Below are 16,037 nucleotides of genomic sequence, written 5' to 3' on the forward strand. Positions count from 1 at the left end.
CTACTAATTCATGACATTTTTATTTCAATTGCACCGGTCATAGCTTTGTTTTCTGTACATGCATGTTTCTTATCTGGGGATGTTTTGTGGCAGGCACTTCAAGCCTTTTCCATATGCCTCAGCTGTAATCATTGAGATGATTAGCCCGCTTCAACAGCGCTACTGTTTGTGCTGTCAGCGACATGCATTTTTATTGTTGTGATTTGTTGCTGTATTTTATTGGTTAATGCAATAAACCATGAATATGAAAACCATAATAGTTCACTTGGTGCACTCTGTTGCGAACTGGGCACGACTGCCCCGTTGCACCAGTATTTCTGGACCACACCTTACTGTGTTGAGGGACAAAGTAAATGGCCAAAGTACTTGCATGACTTGCAGCAGTATTTGCATTATGAATTTGCATGCGTGGTCTCTACTTGGAAGTGTTGCTGCCTTTCCATGCCGCCACCTTTGCCAACCACTTTCATTGTGCCGGGGCAACTGCTTATAAATAAGGGCGTAAACAACAGAAACTCGAGTTCTTTTAGATGGCAAAGGTTGGCGCGCGCTGAAAGGCAACAACCTTCAAAAGATGCAGGCTCGTCAATGCAACGTATATTCTAGGCACTATAGCAACACGGCGGTTAAAAAATAAAAAAAAAAAAAAACGTTTATAATTCGCGCCAAAGTGAACGTATGGATGACGTCATTTGACGTCATGGCCCCCCAATTTTCATTGGTCGCTGGAGCCCATGAGCCGCCATGTTTTGTACGTATGGGCCTCTATGGAGCCAACCCTAATCTAAAAACGTTGATGGAGCCTTCGCCTTGCCTTCGCTACATATACCTTGGTATACCTTGGTTACATGTACCTTGTACATTCTACCATTTTTTTTGTCTTCCTCTTTGGCAGTTGCTTCTGTCCACAGGCATACAAAGCCAAGGAGTGTTTGCTCCCCTGCCACTTTTCCTTTTAGCCATAAATGTTCCTTACATTCCTGTTTGACTCTTTGCCAATTTGTACTTTTATGGATGAATGCCCCGATTCCCCCTCCCTTTCTGCTACCCTCTGTTCTGTTGCAGTATTCCCATGCATAATCAGGGTTACAGGGTGGTTGCTGGGTGGTCCTTGGGTTGGGTGGTCCTTTACCCAGTTTCAGCGCTCCTGGCGGCGGCCGCCGGCATTCGTCGCTCGCGGTCGAGGGCACGGTCGGCACACTTGCCAATATATTCTAGGCACTGTAGTTTGGTTATGATTTCGGTCGTGTGCACTGTTAGAAGATGAGTTTTGCTCGGTTAACTCGGTGTAGGGATTCTACTGCATAAAATGATTAAGTTTAGGAGCGGCGTTGTGATCGGTTGCATTACCGCTGCACTCGGGTGAGTTGTGGTGCGGTCGGTGGGCGCTAGTGATCCCGGTCGGTCCTCCTTGCAGGAGTGGTTACGCTCTGCGTCATGACTTCTATGGAGCGGGGCCCTCGGTTGCCGAGTCGCCGTACATATACTTCACAGGTAGCACGTGCCAGTGAACGCATATTTGCATGCTTAAGGGATTTACCTTCCAGAATCAGCTCCTGCGACTGAAGCATCTTCGCCATGGATTCATATATTTCGCAAGGAAACTCATTGGCATCTGTTGTCGGAGGCCCGGTCTAAAATGCAAAGGGTACGACACAAAGCCGTGAAAGCGCTTGGCGGCAGCAGTTGGAGTGGTATGTTGTTTCTGTATATGTGCAGAGTCTAAATTTACCGCTTGTGTTGTGTGTCACGCTCTGTGGTAGTAGATAGGGTGTTTTTTTTTTCTTTTTTTTGTGCTTTTGGAATTGCGGTGAGAGAAGACACTTTTTTCAAAACAGTGGAGTGGACCTTGTTCAGCGTACCGAGCCTGAACAGTATAAAAGGTCATGACTGGCAGCATTTCAGTTTTAATGTTTAGGGCCCACTGGAGAATGACAACTGCATGGTAATAAAATCGATTGCGTCTGTGGCCTCTTAATGAACATTGACTAAAGTAAAAGCTTATTTTTGTGCCAGTAGTGCTCAAAATAGCACGAGAAGAGGAGTAGGAAGCATCGGCCCCCATTTTGTGTTGCCACCAGGTCAAAAATGCATCGCAGTGTTGCCTTAAGTTCCACCTCTCTTATGTTCGTGGTATTATGCTGCATTAAAAAAAAAAAAAAAAAAAAAAAAAAAAAAAAAAAAAAAACAACAACTTTTTGTACAAACGTATGTTGCCTTGCGGAACATCTCTTTATTTATTTATTTTGTTTAGGAGGTCTTGTTTATGAGGTCTGTGGGTTAGTTGGTGAACCATATTTGACACTAAATATTTGGAAACATTTGGCAGGAGTGGAGACAAAGCACTACTAACTATTTGCCAGATTGGTAGAAACGTATCGGAGAGAGGGGGTTGTGCATGGACAATATTAAAAGGAGGCTTACAAGACTCAATGTCATGCTTTGTGCCATGGCAAAGAGTGGTGATACTTAAATAGTACAAAAAGAAAAATGCAGCATAGCTCTACAAAAGTGCAGCCATCAGTCAAAAGGAAAGTGTGATTTGAGCCTTTTCCTCTGTTGGTTTTTTCATAGATTCAGAACTTTGTGAGATAGCCCAAGCATGTGACTGTCGGACAAGCGTGGGACTTGCGAGGACAGCAGATTCTGACTTGCGGTGCTTCTTATCACCCCCTCCAATACCAGATTATATAATGAAGGTAAGTTGTGCAAATAACTTTGTCAAAACTCCAAGGCAAACAATTCGTGTGGTGTGATAGACATGCTGTTTGTGCCAATTACTTGTGGGAACACATTGCTTGTCCTTGGCTGTTTTGAAAACCTCCATGCTCTCTTCCCCTTGGTGATACAGTGGTTAGAGCGCTTGATCACAAGGGCATGGGTTCAATCCTGGCCGCTTTTCAATGTCAGTGCACGTTAGAGAACACCAAGTGGTCAGAATCAATTCGGAGCCTTCCACTATGGCATAGCCCGAATTATGAGCCAAACCAAGCCCCTCTCCATACCTGGCTGTGTTGTCTTCAATTTGAAGCCCTTTTTGCTAGCCTCCAAATTTCTGTTACATACAAGACACAACCATTACACACTCTCTTCTTGCATAATAGTGGCAATGCCAATGCCTTGGCATATTCAGGGGTGGAAGTGCTGCTCCATTTGCACTGTTCTGTTCCAAACTGTTTACAGTATTGCTCCATGTGGGCTGCCGCGGTGTTATAACGTGTTATAACTCTGTCACCGATGACAGGGTTATAACGCATCTTGTAATAATAGAAACAAAATTTTTGAAACCTTAGGTGGGTGTATGCATAGATAAGACGTCAGGGGACAGAGAAAGTCGACACCTCTGTCCTGCGTCTTCTACAGTTTGTCTCCTGATTTCGGAAGCTAGTGAAGCATGGAGCATAACAAATATTTGTTCTCAAGTTTGGTTTATTTGGGTTTAACGTCCAGAGACGTCGTAATGGAGGGCTTTCGAAATTTATACCATCTGGGGTTCTTTAACATGCACTGATATTGCACATTAAACGTGTGCCTTGTTTTTCACTTCCATCGAAAAGCGGCCTCCACTAGAAACGCACTAGACATGTGCTCCAAAACATAATAAGAATGCTCCAAATTCATTTCAATGCCCCGAAACTGCACCAGAGGGTCATTGTTACTGCTCTCAGAGTTGAATGCTTGAGCCTGCTTCCACCCCTGCATCTTAAGCTCTAGGTGGTACTTTAGTTCTCCATGTGCTGCAGTTGCAGTTCCTCCCACGAGTTATTGTCATGAGCAAATCAGAGTATAGAGGAAGAGAGTGTGTTGAATTGCTAATTTGGACAAAGCTACAAAAAACAAGAAGAGCGAGTGCCCCTTCATACCTAGTTAGCGCTGTCTAATGCAGCATGTATTTTGCTTTAGTTGTTTGTATTCTGTCCAAGATGGTAGCACAAAATGGGCACGTGGTTTAAGCCTCAGACCACTAGACACTGTTCTGACTAGAGTACCTGCCTTCGTGGAAATGTCGTCGTCACAAGCTGTTCCATAGACTCCCCAATATTTCTTCTCTCCTATCCCTGTGCTCAGCGATGGCCTTGTAATATCTGTCCTCTATGGCATCCTGGTACAGGCATCCAAATCTTTAACTGGCGTGCGCGAGTGGTGACTTTTCCTTGCGTCAGCGCTGTATGACGGGGCGAAGCAGTTTGATGCTGAGCACCTCAGCATGGCCCATCGTCTTCCTTTTTAAGAACGTCACCCCACATTATCAGACGAACAGGCAATGTGCAAGTGGTTTTGTTTTATGTTTCCAGGATCAGCAACCAAGCAGGGAAATAAAAGAGATAGACCGAACACGCTAAGCGATAAACCGAAAAACGTGGATAGTTTGTTACTTTTTGACGTAAAGGTTCTTTTCAACTCTAGAAAGGGCAGTTAGCAGCGCACTGATTACTTTATGCTTCGTCATGGTGGTAAAGCTATAGAGGGCGAAATTTCAAAGCTATCAGATGAAATTTAAGCGATGCTGCTCTGCACGTTGTGCTTCTGGCAGTTTGTAACAATTATCAAAATGCTGCTCTGTATACCTGAAGGGGGAAGACAAACATAATGGGATGTCATCGCAAAGGGAAGGTGCTAAAAAACACGGCCTGTCTCGCGCATTATTTCTCTGTGAGAAATATTCTTTGTTACTGTCTGAAATATTGCAGCACTTTGATTGCATCTGAGTGACACAATGAAAATTGAGGTTGTAAGCCATTTTACTTTGCGTTCCATACAAACAAATGGTAAAAAACGAGAATGAAGGTGTGACCAATAATGAGCGACTACGGCAGGCAGAGTAGAGCGCCAGCACAAGGGCGGCCTTCAGCTCTTCCCTCTGACTGCTGATGGATCGGAAGTAGCGGTGTGGAGGCCCATTTTTGACATGTTGGCTTTGAGAATGCCCTTAACATTTTCAATGATGTTCATGTCCGCGCTCAATCTGTCACTCCAAGGTTATCGAGGTGCGTGTGTGGATCGGGGAGAGATCATGCAGGGAATGTCTATCTCTGTAGAGTCCATCCAGCACGTGAGGAAGTAGCCGGTGGGCAATGATGGCAATATAGGTTGTGGAGCCCAGCCGGCTATCAATGCAGTGAAGAGGCCATCCTTTGTGATTACCCCCACATGTTCACAGATGTTCGGCCACTTGCCTTGACGTAATGGGAATCATACCTTTAAAAAAAGCAAAATAATAACATCATATATAATAAAACAAGCTACGAGACAAAAGTTATCAACTTATCTTTTTGCGGCTGGCCGGTATACTTTTTGTGCAGAAGGTGCTCTCATCTGTGAACGTGACATTTCACCAATCGTCAACGATCCATTGGAGATGCTCTTGAGCAGCCTTTTTGTTATGGCACTGTCAGAATGTCTGCACCGCCATCCTGGTTCTTATTCCTGCTTCTCTTAGCCATTTTCGAATTAATTAACCTGACCGATTAAGGCAGCCTTTATTTCACCCGCTGTCATGAACGGGAGTGCAGTCAACAAACCTTGTTTTTCTGGTGAGCATCTCCAATCCGTTTTTCTTCGTGATAAGCATTCTTTGCATTGAAGCACCAGCTACTAGAGTACAATTTTCTTCTGCGAAAGCCCAATCACATTCCTATAATTTTTAGTCTCTTCGCTTCAGGTACGCGAGGTGGTAGCAGACGGAAGCACTGGAGTTTCCCAGCTTTCTTACAGCTTCACCGCCGCGCTGAAGCATAAAGCGGGCCCTTTCCTTCTTCAGATGAAAAGAGTCTTTGCATCTGGAAGTAGCAGACTCACGTTCTTGAGTTTATCGCTTGATTGTGCGTGTTCGGTCTTCCTTGCTGATCTTGGAAACAGAAAACCATTCGCACGGGTCTGATAATGTAGGCCGTTCTGTCCTCGCCCCGTCGTCCCTGGACAGGCAGTAGGTCTGGGCCAGTCAGGATTATGTCACTCTCTTTTCCTCACAACTTGGTTGTGGGCAGCCTTGTGTTCAGTAGCTACAGTCGCAGTTGCAGGAGCCTTGTTGGGCTCTCTTGTGGGTGGCTGCCACCATGGCCAAGAAAGTACTTCCAACGGAGCTGAATCGCCCCAATGAAAAAGCATACATTATAGTGAAAAAACAACCAGTAAGAATGATATCTGCACTGATAGTATTGATGAGTCTGTGGCTACAAGGTGACCCTCTTTCTATACATTTCTCCAAGAGCCCCGCTGCTGCTGCATTAGGGACTAATGGGCCCGGCTATTTCTCCCATTACATGCGGCACTTTCTTCATCTCCTTCAAAAAATGGTCCATTCATCCACAAACGCTGTCCAATGAAATGGCATGCCCATTACACTGTTGATAATAAAAGTGAATTCAGTAGCAAAAATAATACTCCATTATGTCATCATCATCATCATCATCAGCCTGATTATACCCACTGCAGGGCGAAGGCCTCTCCCATATTTCTCCACTTAACCCGGTTCTGTGCTAGCTGCATCCACTTGACTCCATTATGTACATGACTGCAAATTGAATGCTCATTCTTCATTGAGATCACTGTAGCTGCTTGGGCAGACTGCCAAAAATGTCCGGCTCCTCACTCAAGCGAGGCTGACATATTGACTCCACTGTATATATCTAAATGAAACCTTACTGCCTGTAAAATAGAAATTTGTGGTTGTAAATTTTGATGAAAAAATTCCTCATATTGATAACCTGAAGAATGTCTGTGACATGCCTTTTTTGCCATGGTGCATAGTGAATGGCTCAGCTAAGCCGTTCTACTGGGGAAAATTAAATTTAAAACTCTGGAATAAAGTGCACTGCCCCGCACGTTAGCCAGATGATTGCTTTCTTTTCTGAATCACGGCTCCTGCGCATTCTAAAAGCCATAGTTGTTATCTGCTGGGTGTCAACATTGCTTTTCACTAGGGTTACCATGCCTCGACCTGTGCTCGAAACCCACTGGTCTTTTTCTGAGGAGAGTGTAATGTCTTCACGTGAGGCACTTATTTCACCCCTTGCAACCAGGCTGGCATGCGCATACATTCCAACATCTTACCAGCGCTACAAGCTGTCCATCGATGTTGCTCAGAGACCCAGCCCTCTGTCACCTTGCTATTACGTGGCTTTATACTCGGAAAAAACAGAATCTTGCACATATGGTTCTAACGGAGCTCTTTATGGGGGGGTGCGGTAATATGAAAAAAATGAGACTCATATGGTTGTCTTCGTGCACATCACTTGCAGAATGCTACATCATTTCTGTATGTGTAGAAAAAGTAATAAACACGAATATTGAAAGCAGCATCATCTGCACTAATTCTATCAACGTAATCACACAAGTGGACTTGAGATAGAACCCTTAACTGAAAACATCATACACAACCTGATAACATTGAAAACACATGTAATTAAGTTTTGCTGGAAGCCATTATAATCTGGATGCATGTGCCCAAATGCCAACATAAAATTGCACGAAGCTTATACAGCAGGAATTGAGGGGGGATGACAAATTGCACTTACCTGAAGCAGTCCAGGTTGGTACTTAGGAAATAAGCCTACATTTGTGTAGAGGACCTACATTAGAAGCCTGGTCACATGGATCCCTTTTTGCGCAAATATGGCCATAGTTATGCGCTAGGTGCCTTGAATGCACAGCATTGTTTTCTCCCCACGTGCTCGCCATGAACGGATCTAGCCTACTGAGCAGAAGGCCCACTGGTGGGTTTGGACTTTGGTAACCAGATGTTTAGGCATGCTCTCTCTTATGGCCCCACCTAGTCAAAGCGTTCAGTGCTAGAGTTGATTGGCACTGTGAAAGGCACATGAGGCGACCTTAGGGCCAGCGTGCTCTTATTGCGAAGAACATTCCAGCCACCAGTTAGAGGAACTTGATCCTCAAGCGTTCATGAATGTATAACTTGTTGTTTTTGTATAATAATGTAGAAACGTAATTCTATGCATGTACTGTGCCACTATGTATTTACAAAATTGTCATCTTAGGCATGATAACTAAAAATTTCAATATCCTGAAATTGCAATTATAGCACCTAAGTCTGAGCACCAACCCACATTCTACGAGTTTATTCACAATGTGTACAGAACATATCGGAAGCAGAAAAGGCACTCAATCAACAGGTTATTGAATATCACACAACTACAACTTTTTGATATGATAGGCCTCTGACAGAATCCTAGCCTTATTATTGCCTAGAATTGTTGTCTTCTCAAGAGGTGCCGCACGCATTAGTGTCATTATTTTCGACATTTTTGGCAGATTCCCTAGCGGCCAGTTTGGCCACCACTCCTGTGGCACAGTTAATGTAGGCGATGCCTTTTGTTACAGGCACAACCACTCTGAAAGCTTATTGGGCACTTGTCATGAACCCCTGCCTTTACCCGCCGTCCCTCTGTGAGGTTTGAGGACATAGCTAGGCCGGTCAACCCGTTGGTGTGTGATTGATGATTAAGTCCAAGAAAGTCACAGTTTTTCACAAACAATTGGAATATTTATGGCTAGTAGTCCACTGCATATTCATAGAACACAAATAAAAAAAAGGACTGCCGTGACACGATAGTGATAAAAGATGACTGGGTAAATGACAAGGGAAAACCCAACAATGAACATATACTGCGATAAAAGAAGACTAAAATAACAAAGCAAGTATTCCAGATATAGTAAGTAGGGGCAGGAGTTACACAGAAAACACAGCGTAAAATACTAAGCCAGATCAAGGTTTAAACAAAGGCAAAAATAATATTCAATTAACCGACAGTCTGTGGCAAAAGGGAATTCTCACGGCTTTCTTGTTCGATGAGGTGTCATAGTCGTAGAGTTGATCGCTAGCGGCAGTCGTACAAGATGAGAAACGATGAGTTGATCGCGGGCTCGGTGAAAAACAAAAGACACTTTCCCAGAGCGAGCGTTGCTCGAGAGACTACATCTCCCCAGAGCGCACTGCCCTGGGTGTGCTGCGATCTGCCTTTTTATACGCTCAGCTGGCTGCGCTGCTGCCCCGGAGAGTCATGTTGAAGCATGCTCGGAGGAGCCTGTAACTTCCGCTCTGTATGTACTTGTGATAACGCTGTTGTTTGAAAGTTGGTGTACATAAGGAACCACCACTGGCTTTGAAAATAGGGTTTCCTTTCTGGATGTGTTTTTGTGGGAGGGTTTCAGGAACAGCTGATATGACCAGGGAAGCCTCTAGTCGCGGGCAAGATATTTGAAGCAAAGTGAGGCTCATAGCTAAGCAGCTCTTTGTTGGCAAAGATGATCTCCACAGGGAGTTTAGGGGAAACCTTTGAAAACCAGTCAAATAGCATGGTTAAGGGATGTAAAGTACTCAGACCTTACAAGAATTAAAACATCATATCAATCAACATATTTCAACAAAGACATGCCCTCCTTGAAACGTCTGTGCAAGTAGGCGGTCAGTTACAGATAAAAATATCTCGCATCAAATGGGAGCTACTCAGGAGCCTTTTACGCTGCAAAAAAAAAAAAAAAAAGTCTAGTTGTTTTGAGAGATAAAAGTAACGTGTACGTAGTGTTCTAGTAGCGTTAGAAAATTGTCTCTGAGATACCATCTGAGTTGTGGACTGTTGGCCACTTTTGTCTGCTTCTGCAAGGTGTCTTGATGTAAGTGGGGTTGAACTAGTGTGCTTCAGTAGAGTTAGTTGTTGGGCTAGTTGGTATTCTAGATTTAAGGACATAGTTTTCAGCGCAAAGGCACGCGGCCAGAAGAAGAAGGAAGCTAGTTGGTCCTTGCCTTTGTTTGCGTGGCCTGGCATTTGCCTTATTGCACAGGTTCAACATGGTTGTAAAACTGAGACGCACCATCTGTTGCACCCATTGCAGAACAACAGCCATGCCAAAGGGCATAACGTCTCAGCAAGGCACACTGATTTGCATGCGCTGGCAAAAGTCTTGTGATTCTAGAAAAATTGGACGCAGCACCCACACAGTCGACATGCTGGAACTGTGAAACTTTTTCTCCTTATTTTGCACATATTTTAGAAGAAATGCTTAAAGTTATTGCTACAACTTACTTTTGGCTCGTTTAGGTGCAAAATAAATCCAGAACTGGGCATTCTCTTCGCGCCTAAACCCGAACAGCTTGGTCAGCCATTACAACCTTGGATGAGCTACCTGCAGACTCACTGGTCAGCTGAGCCCCCGTGTGCTGTGCGATGTCCCCCAGGTGGTCCCCTCCACTAGTCGCTTTAAACCGAACCATTGAATGAGTGAAATGGTCACATCAAGAAACTTATATTATGGCATTAATTAAGGGGGATGCAGCTTTGAGCAAAAACTTTAAAATTATAGAGCTTGTTGGAAATGATAAAACTTTAGTTATATCTCAATATCATTTTTTATACTATACCGTAAAATTCTGAGGAAATTTTGACACAGGTCGAAATTACATCTAAATTGAGGGGGGGCTGCTTTCTCAGAACAGCACTGAAATTCTACATAGTGAAAACAAAATTGCAAAAAAATGGAGCATTGTGCACATGGATTTAAAATCTCTCCAGAATGATCGGGCTAAGATGAGGTGTGTGCCTAAACGTCCACATCCAAGTGCTCTTGCTATGTTGATCGACACACTGATTGTCTTATTACCTACACAACGGCCTCAGCACATGCGAATTGCATATCATCAGACTCTGAACGTGGGCGAATTTGCGCTGACTGCACTTCTGATCTAATCATGCCTCTAAAAGAGATCAGGGGTGGAAGTGCTGCTCCATTCTGCTTTCCCTGCTCCAAAACGCGATATTGCTCCAAGATTTCTCCAAGCTTCGATGTTTTCTCATCAAATTTAGTGCAGCACGGTTTGCCACACTGTGGGCTTGATTAAACAGGGTGATGGCATGTTGTGAATTGCATGCATACGGGCTGCCATAGTCGAAACAATGGTAGCGGTAGCAGAGGTATATATATCTCGTCTCACGCTGAGCCTAGTACAATTAAAATTTTTATAAACTAGAAAATTGTGGATGTTTGTTGAAATGTAATTTAAAATGAGCCACAAATTAGCTGCAAAAGAACGCTCTGTGTATGTGACATAGCGTTTTTGAATCATTGGTGGTTCTACTGTGAAACGAAACACCACCAAGGCTCGGCAAAAGCATACTTGGAACTTAGGTATGTCACGCGTGAGTGAAAACCGCCGCTTAAAGAAGACAAACCAGGATCCATCCTGAACGGAACCAAGAAACTGTCGGCACGCAGCATACGAAGCAGAATGGAGCAAGGCAGAAGGCCTTAAGTGCGCATGTCTGCTCAGAAGCAATAACCATTCAGACAGTGGCAACACAAGAAAGCCAGACAACATGGCTCACTCACGAGGCCCACAGCTGTGCCCCTTGAGGGCGCAGCAACGCACCTCAAAGAGAGGAGGACGTTATGACGACGACGCCTGTGCCGTGCGGCTGCCGTGGGGATAGACAAGGAACTCGAGCTTTGGAGCTGGTGTGGGAAATACGCAAGAGGTTGCCCTCTTGGGCCGACGTACCGCGACCTGTGCTTCGGATAATCGAGTCGCACCTTCAACTATGCATCGGAGGCCCCAGCGAGACAACTTCGAGCGACACCCTTCATCAGCACCGTTAAGACATGTACCAATTGGAACAGTTTCTATTTTCACTTATTAGAGAGAGAGACCCTTAAATGAAGAACAGAGATTTTAGCCGGCGTTTAAATTTCGCTGACATGCTACTCTGTGTAGGAAGGGGAATTAGAGAGGTAAAGATGGAAAAAGAATCATGAGGAGATTAAAAGAAATGGAGAGGAAGATAAAATGCAGCCATTAAGTGTGTTCTAATGTGCATCGTGGAGTAATTGTATAAAATGAAATGATGAAATGCATGGTCTGATAAATGTGCTTATAGAGTTCACAGCATGAAAAATGCTGAAGGGTAACATTCAAGGTGAACTTAAAGTTTGTCTAAAAGTACAATGTCTTTTAAATACTTAAATAAAAAGTTCATTGCGAGTCTCTGTTGACTAGGGCAGGCTAAGGGACCTAAAACAATGTTCATTGTTAAAGGCACTGAGGAGAGCTTTTCCATGCTATGTTCGTAGTACGCCCGCTCGTCAGCGTACGCAGGACACTCAAGTAGGATATGTTGCACGGTTTCAACCGAACCACTGTTGTCACAAAGCGGACTGTTCATTTGACCAAAACGGTATTGCAAGCTATTTGTATATACACAGTTCAGGCGGAGTCGATGGTAAAGTTTCTAGTTGGCGAGGAAATTTCGGAGGGAGTCTTGACCTTAGATGTGGGTCAATCAAGTAAAGAAATTGATAGTGACTTGTCGGTAAGCTCCAAAGTCGATACTTTGCTTCGGTAGCATTCACTTATTAGTTATGATTAAAGACTCTAAAGACTCTAAATTAGAATCGTTTGTTATTTGCATAAAGCCCACCTGCGTGTGGAATTACTGTGCATGTGCATGATTATTGTTGCAGTGTAACGCCCTTACTTATGATTGTTTTGTTGTTTATTATTGCAGTAAACGTTGGTTTGTGAGATGTACACCTCTCTGGGTTTCTCGACTCGCATTCTAGATTTGGAAGTGACAAGGTATCAGTCAATAAAAGGGATGTGAGCAGCCACTAAAGAAGGAGGAAAAGGCACTCCCTGAAGGCACTACTGGTCCAGAATTATGCACAAGATAGCACAAATGTGCTGCTCATCGATGTCAACTAGTGGCTGTGCATGACTCAACCTTTGAATCTATTCAGTCAGAATAATGAAAAGCTTTTAGTTATATGTTCAGTTCAGAGTCTGCTAGTCAGTTCCAAATTGTTGCTCAGGTCAGTTGTGTTATTTTAATGATTTGTACATGTCTTGTCCGAGATGTGTACATAATCAGCAAAGGCATGGTGAAAATTGCCATTGCATTTCTTATTAGATACGGCGCTTGTATTTGAAAAAAAGGATGTCTTATGGATCTTGCAGTATAGCCTTCAAGAGTGCCTGAGAATGGTGCTGTCAAGGCTACCAGAAACGGGGGTCAAGTCCTGCATCACCAGGAGTGCACTGCAAGCAAAAGTGCAATACTTTGATGACCACCATGTAAGGCTTTTGATTGGTCCTCTTGTGTGTCATACAAATGATTTAGGCTGTTTTCAACTACAGCATGGTTTCGTGCTTGCATTTTGAGCGTTTTTTTTTTTCCCTTTTTTTTTTTTTTTCCCAGATGTTTTCACAGTCATCACTTTATTGTCTACAATGTTGTCACTGCTATGTGTGTGACAGTAGTATGTCTTTTAGTAAAGCTTTATCATATGGATAACAGTTAGGCTTTGTGGTGTTTGTATACTTGCTTAACATCTGTGTTTTTCGTCTAGTTACAAGGTGTAAACCGTAGAAAGTGGTGATTATGAGGGAGAAAGTTATCAAAGTGGGAAACAATATACAACGCTATTTGCAGTTGATTGTCAGTGCACTGCTTTGTTTTGAGTGCTGACTTTCCACCCATTGCTACAGCGGTGGAAGTACCTCCTTTTGCCTGCCGTACACTGAAGGTTCCTTAATTTACCTGCCTAGATAATCGTCTCCTTTCTGCCAATTTTCCTGTTGTAATCAGCCCCACTGTCATTTTATAACAGGGCGCCCAATTCAGTGTACTGCTGTGGAGGGGAAAATTTATTCTGACGCACCTGGATGTATCTGGCCTGGTGAACAATTTTATCATTTGCAAAGTTGATTGCCCCATTCATTTTAGCAGCATGCTTAGTCTTTTGATGTTATCATTTAGTCTTTGGGGAAGCGAGACAATCACACTGCTTTTTTCACTGCCGTATGTTGTCTTAAAGGCGCTAATGGAAATGGCCCACCTCTGATATTTAGGTAGCGCACCCCTAAAATTATGTTCAATGGACAGTCGAGCTTTGCACGCATTATACTTTGTTGTTTGGCAGAGTAAGTAATCTGTATGACCTAAACACCCATGCCATAAGTAGATTCCTGTGGCACAGGAGGGAATAAATTTTTTAATATGTGTACAAAATATCTTGCAGTGTAATAATAAAATACTAAGATTTCTGAAATTAGTTCCCCAGTAATGAAATTTTATTCTTCAAAGAGATTAGGTAGGTAGGTACAAATTAAAGCCAGGCATGGAAACAACAATTAATTTATTTATTTATTTATTTATTTATTTATTTATTTAAGCATACTGTAAGCCTTGTTAGGCTATTACAGGAGTGGGCAAACTAGTGGGACCAGCATACAAAATGCAAAACATCAGAAACACACAAAAAATGGAAACCATGGGCACCGCAGCACTATAATGCACATTCCATTTGTCGCATATGAAGCACTGGGAAGAACTGCGAAGCGACACAATAAAACAACACGTTAGTCAATAGGTACTAATAAGACAAAATCTTAAACTGAACACTCGCAGTGAATAAAGAAAGACATTTTAGAAATTGTTTTTGGGTATACCATGTGCCTCTCGAAAATTGATGTTTTTAAGAAAAATATCAAGACGGATATCATCCATGAATTCATGTGGCAGCCTATTCCATTCTTCAATGGCTGAAGAAAAAAATGAAAATTTATATGCGTCGCATCGGGCTGGGATGATGCATTTTCCACCTCTTTGAACGATGATGTACTGATCTGTATCAATTCCACCGTTATAAAGAAGGAATAGAAATGTCATGAAAGCTAAGTGTCGCCGACAAGAAAGGGTGGGAATGCAGTTTGCATGGATGATACACTATCGTGAAGGGCCTTATTTTGAATTTTTTCTAGTTTTTGGCTTAAGTGTGATTGATGAGGGCTCCAAATGATGCTGCCGTACTCAAGCATGGGCCTTATGAGGATTTAATAGGCTGTTAGCTTCACATGAGAAGGAGCTGCTGACAGTTTTCTACTAAGAAATTCGAGTTGTTTGAATGCTTTTGTACACGTGTTAGTTATATGAGTATCCCAGCTTAGTTTATAGGTAAATGTAACTCTTAAATAATTCACCGTCTCTACCCTCGTTATGTTACATTCTGATAAACTGTAACAATATGAGGGGCTTTTTTACGTGTAATTGTGATGGAAGAAGTTTTGTCAATATTAATTTTCATTCCCCAGGATTTTACACCATTTGGCAATACTATATACTAAAGAATATAATTTTAACTGGTCATCCCGTGTACGTACCGTTGTGTAGACAATGCAGTTGTCAGCGAAGAGCCTTACTCCAGGTTCGGCGCCGGCATGAATATCATTAATATATATCAGGAATAGGATCGGTCCCGGAGAAAACACTTACTCGTTCTGATTGTTTACTTGAACATATTGTGTACAACCTGTGAGGCTATCCAGGTTACTACTTTTGGGTTAATAGTAGGGAGCTTCTCAATTAATTTACAATGTAGGACACGATCAAATGCTTTCATAAAGTCAATCAGTAAGGCTTGAATCAATCACTTGTGCAAAATGATTTGTTATTTCTAGCGGCTGGGTTGTTCTGGTGTAAATGAGGTTACTTTCTTCCAAATACAGCAGTGGAATGGGCCATGTAGTCTGGTGCCACTTTTGTGAACCGGAATAGCTTTTGCATGGAAGGAAGAGCACCAAGGGGTAAAACTTTTGTGCAAGAACGCTTCAAAAATGTATATGAGATGTCTGTACCAGGGGTTACCAGTCTCGGAAATCACAATATCAGTGATTGTGGCGCACTTGTGATAGCGCTCGTCGCAAGCTCACGATCGATTGAAAGAATTTGTGATAATGAGAAAGTCTGTAACTACCATCTCTTTCCATTTGTGATAAACGGCAAAAAATTAGGCAAATATGTCAATAAATATCACGTACTTGCAAACGAATCATCGGACAGATGGCATGCAGATTGAGGTTTTTGCATGTTTCAGCGACATCAGCAAGGTTCCACAGTCAACGTAGCCGCGCACGACTTTTTGCAGAAGCTGCATGTCACGTATGAGTCGCCTGTCACTAAGAGTAGACATGTTGAGGCCTGCCAAGAGTAGTAAAAACGACGGTGACCAACATAAAGGATGTGTATGAA

General features: G+C 43.0%; 1 protein-coding gene across 5 annotated transcripts in view; it reads left to right on the plus strand.

The window, feature by feature from the left end:
- The first annotated feature begins 1,146 nt into the window (after nucleotides 1-1,146).
- The window catches only part of LOC146206959 (protein SERAC1-like), a 76,809-nt gene continuing 61,918 nt past the window's right edge, over nucleotides 1,147-16,037 (plus strand). For 3 of the 5 annotated variants that reach the window (XM_084586521.1, XM_084586786.1, XM_084586926.1), the window contains exons 1-5: nucleotides 1,147-1,362; nucleotides 1,418-1,494; nucleotides 1,548-1,694; nucleotides 2,575-2,699; nucleotides 12,965-13,081. In XM_084586521.1, coding sequence (XP_084442647.1) covers nucleotides 1,310-1,362; nucleotides 1,418-1,494; nucleotides 1,548-1,694; nucleotides 2,575-2,699; nucleotides 12,965-13,081 — 519 coding nt within the window. In that variant the 5' untranslated portion in view covers nucleotides 1,147-1,309. The remainder of the gene's footprint in view (nucleotides 1,363-1,417; nucleotides 1,495-1,547; nucleotides 1,695-2,574; nucleotides 2,700-12,964; nucleotides 13,082-16,037) is intronic. The other 2 variants (XM_084585768.1, XM_084586152.1) reach the window with 1 other exon arrangement.

This window comes from Amblyomma maculatum, chromosome 1 (assembly GCF_055883805.1).
Source record: "Amblyomma maculatum isolate TAMU_Amacu chromosome 1, ASM5588380v1, whole genome shotgun sequence".
Taxonomy (NCBI): Eukaryota; Metazoa; Arthropoda; class Arachnida; order Ixodida; family Ixodidae; genus Amblyomma; species Amblyomma maculatum.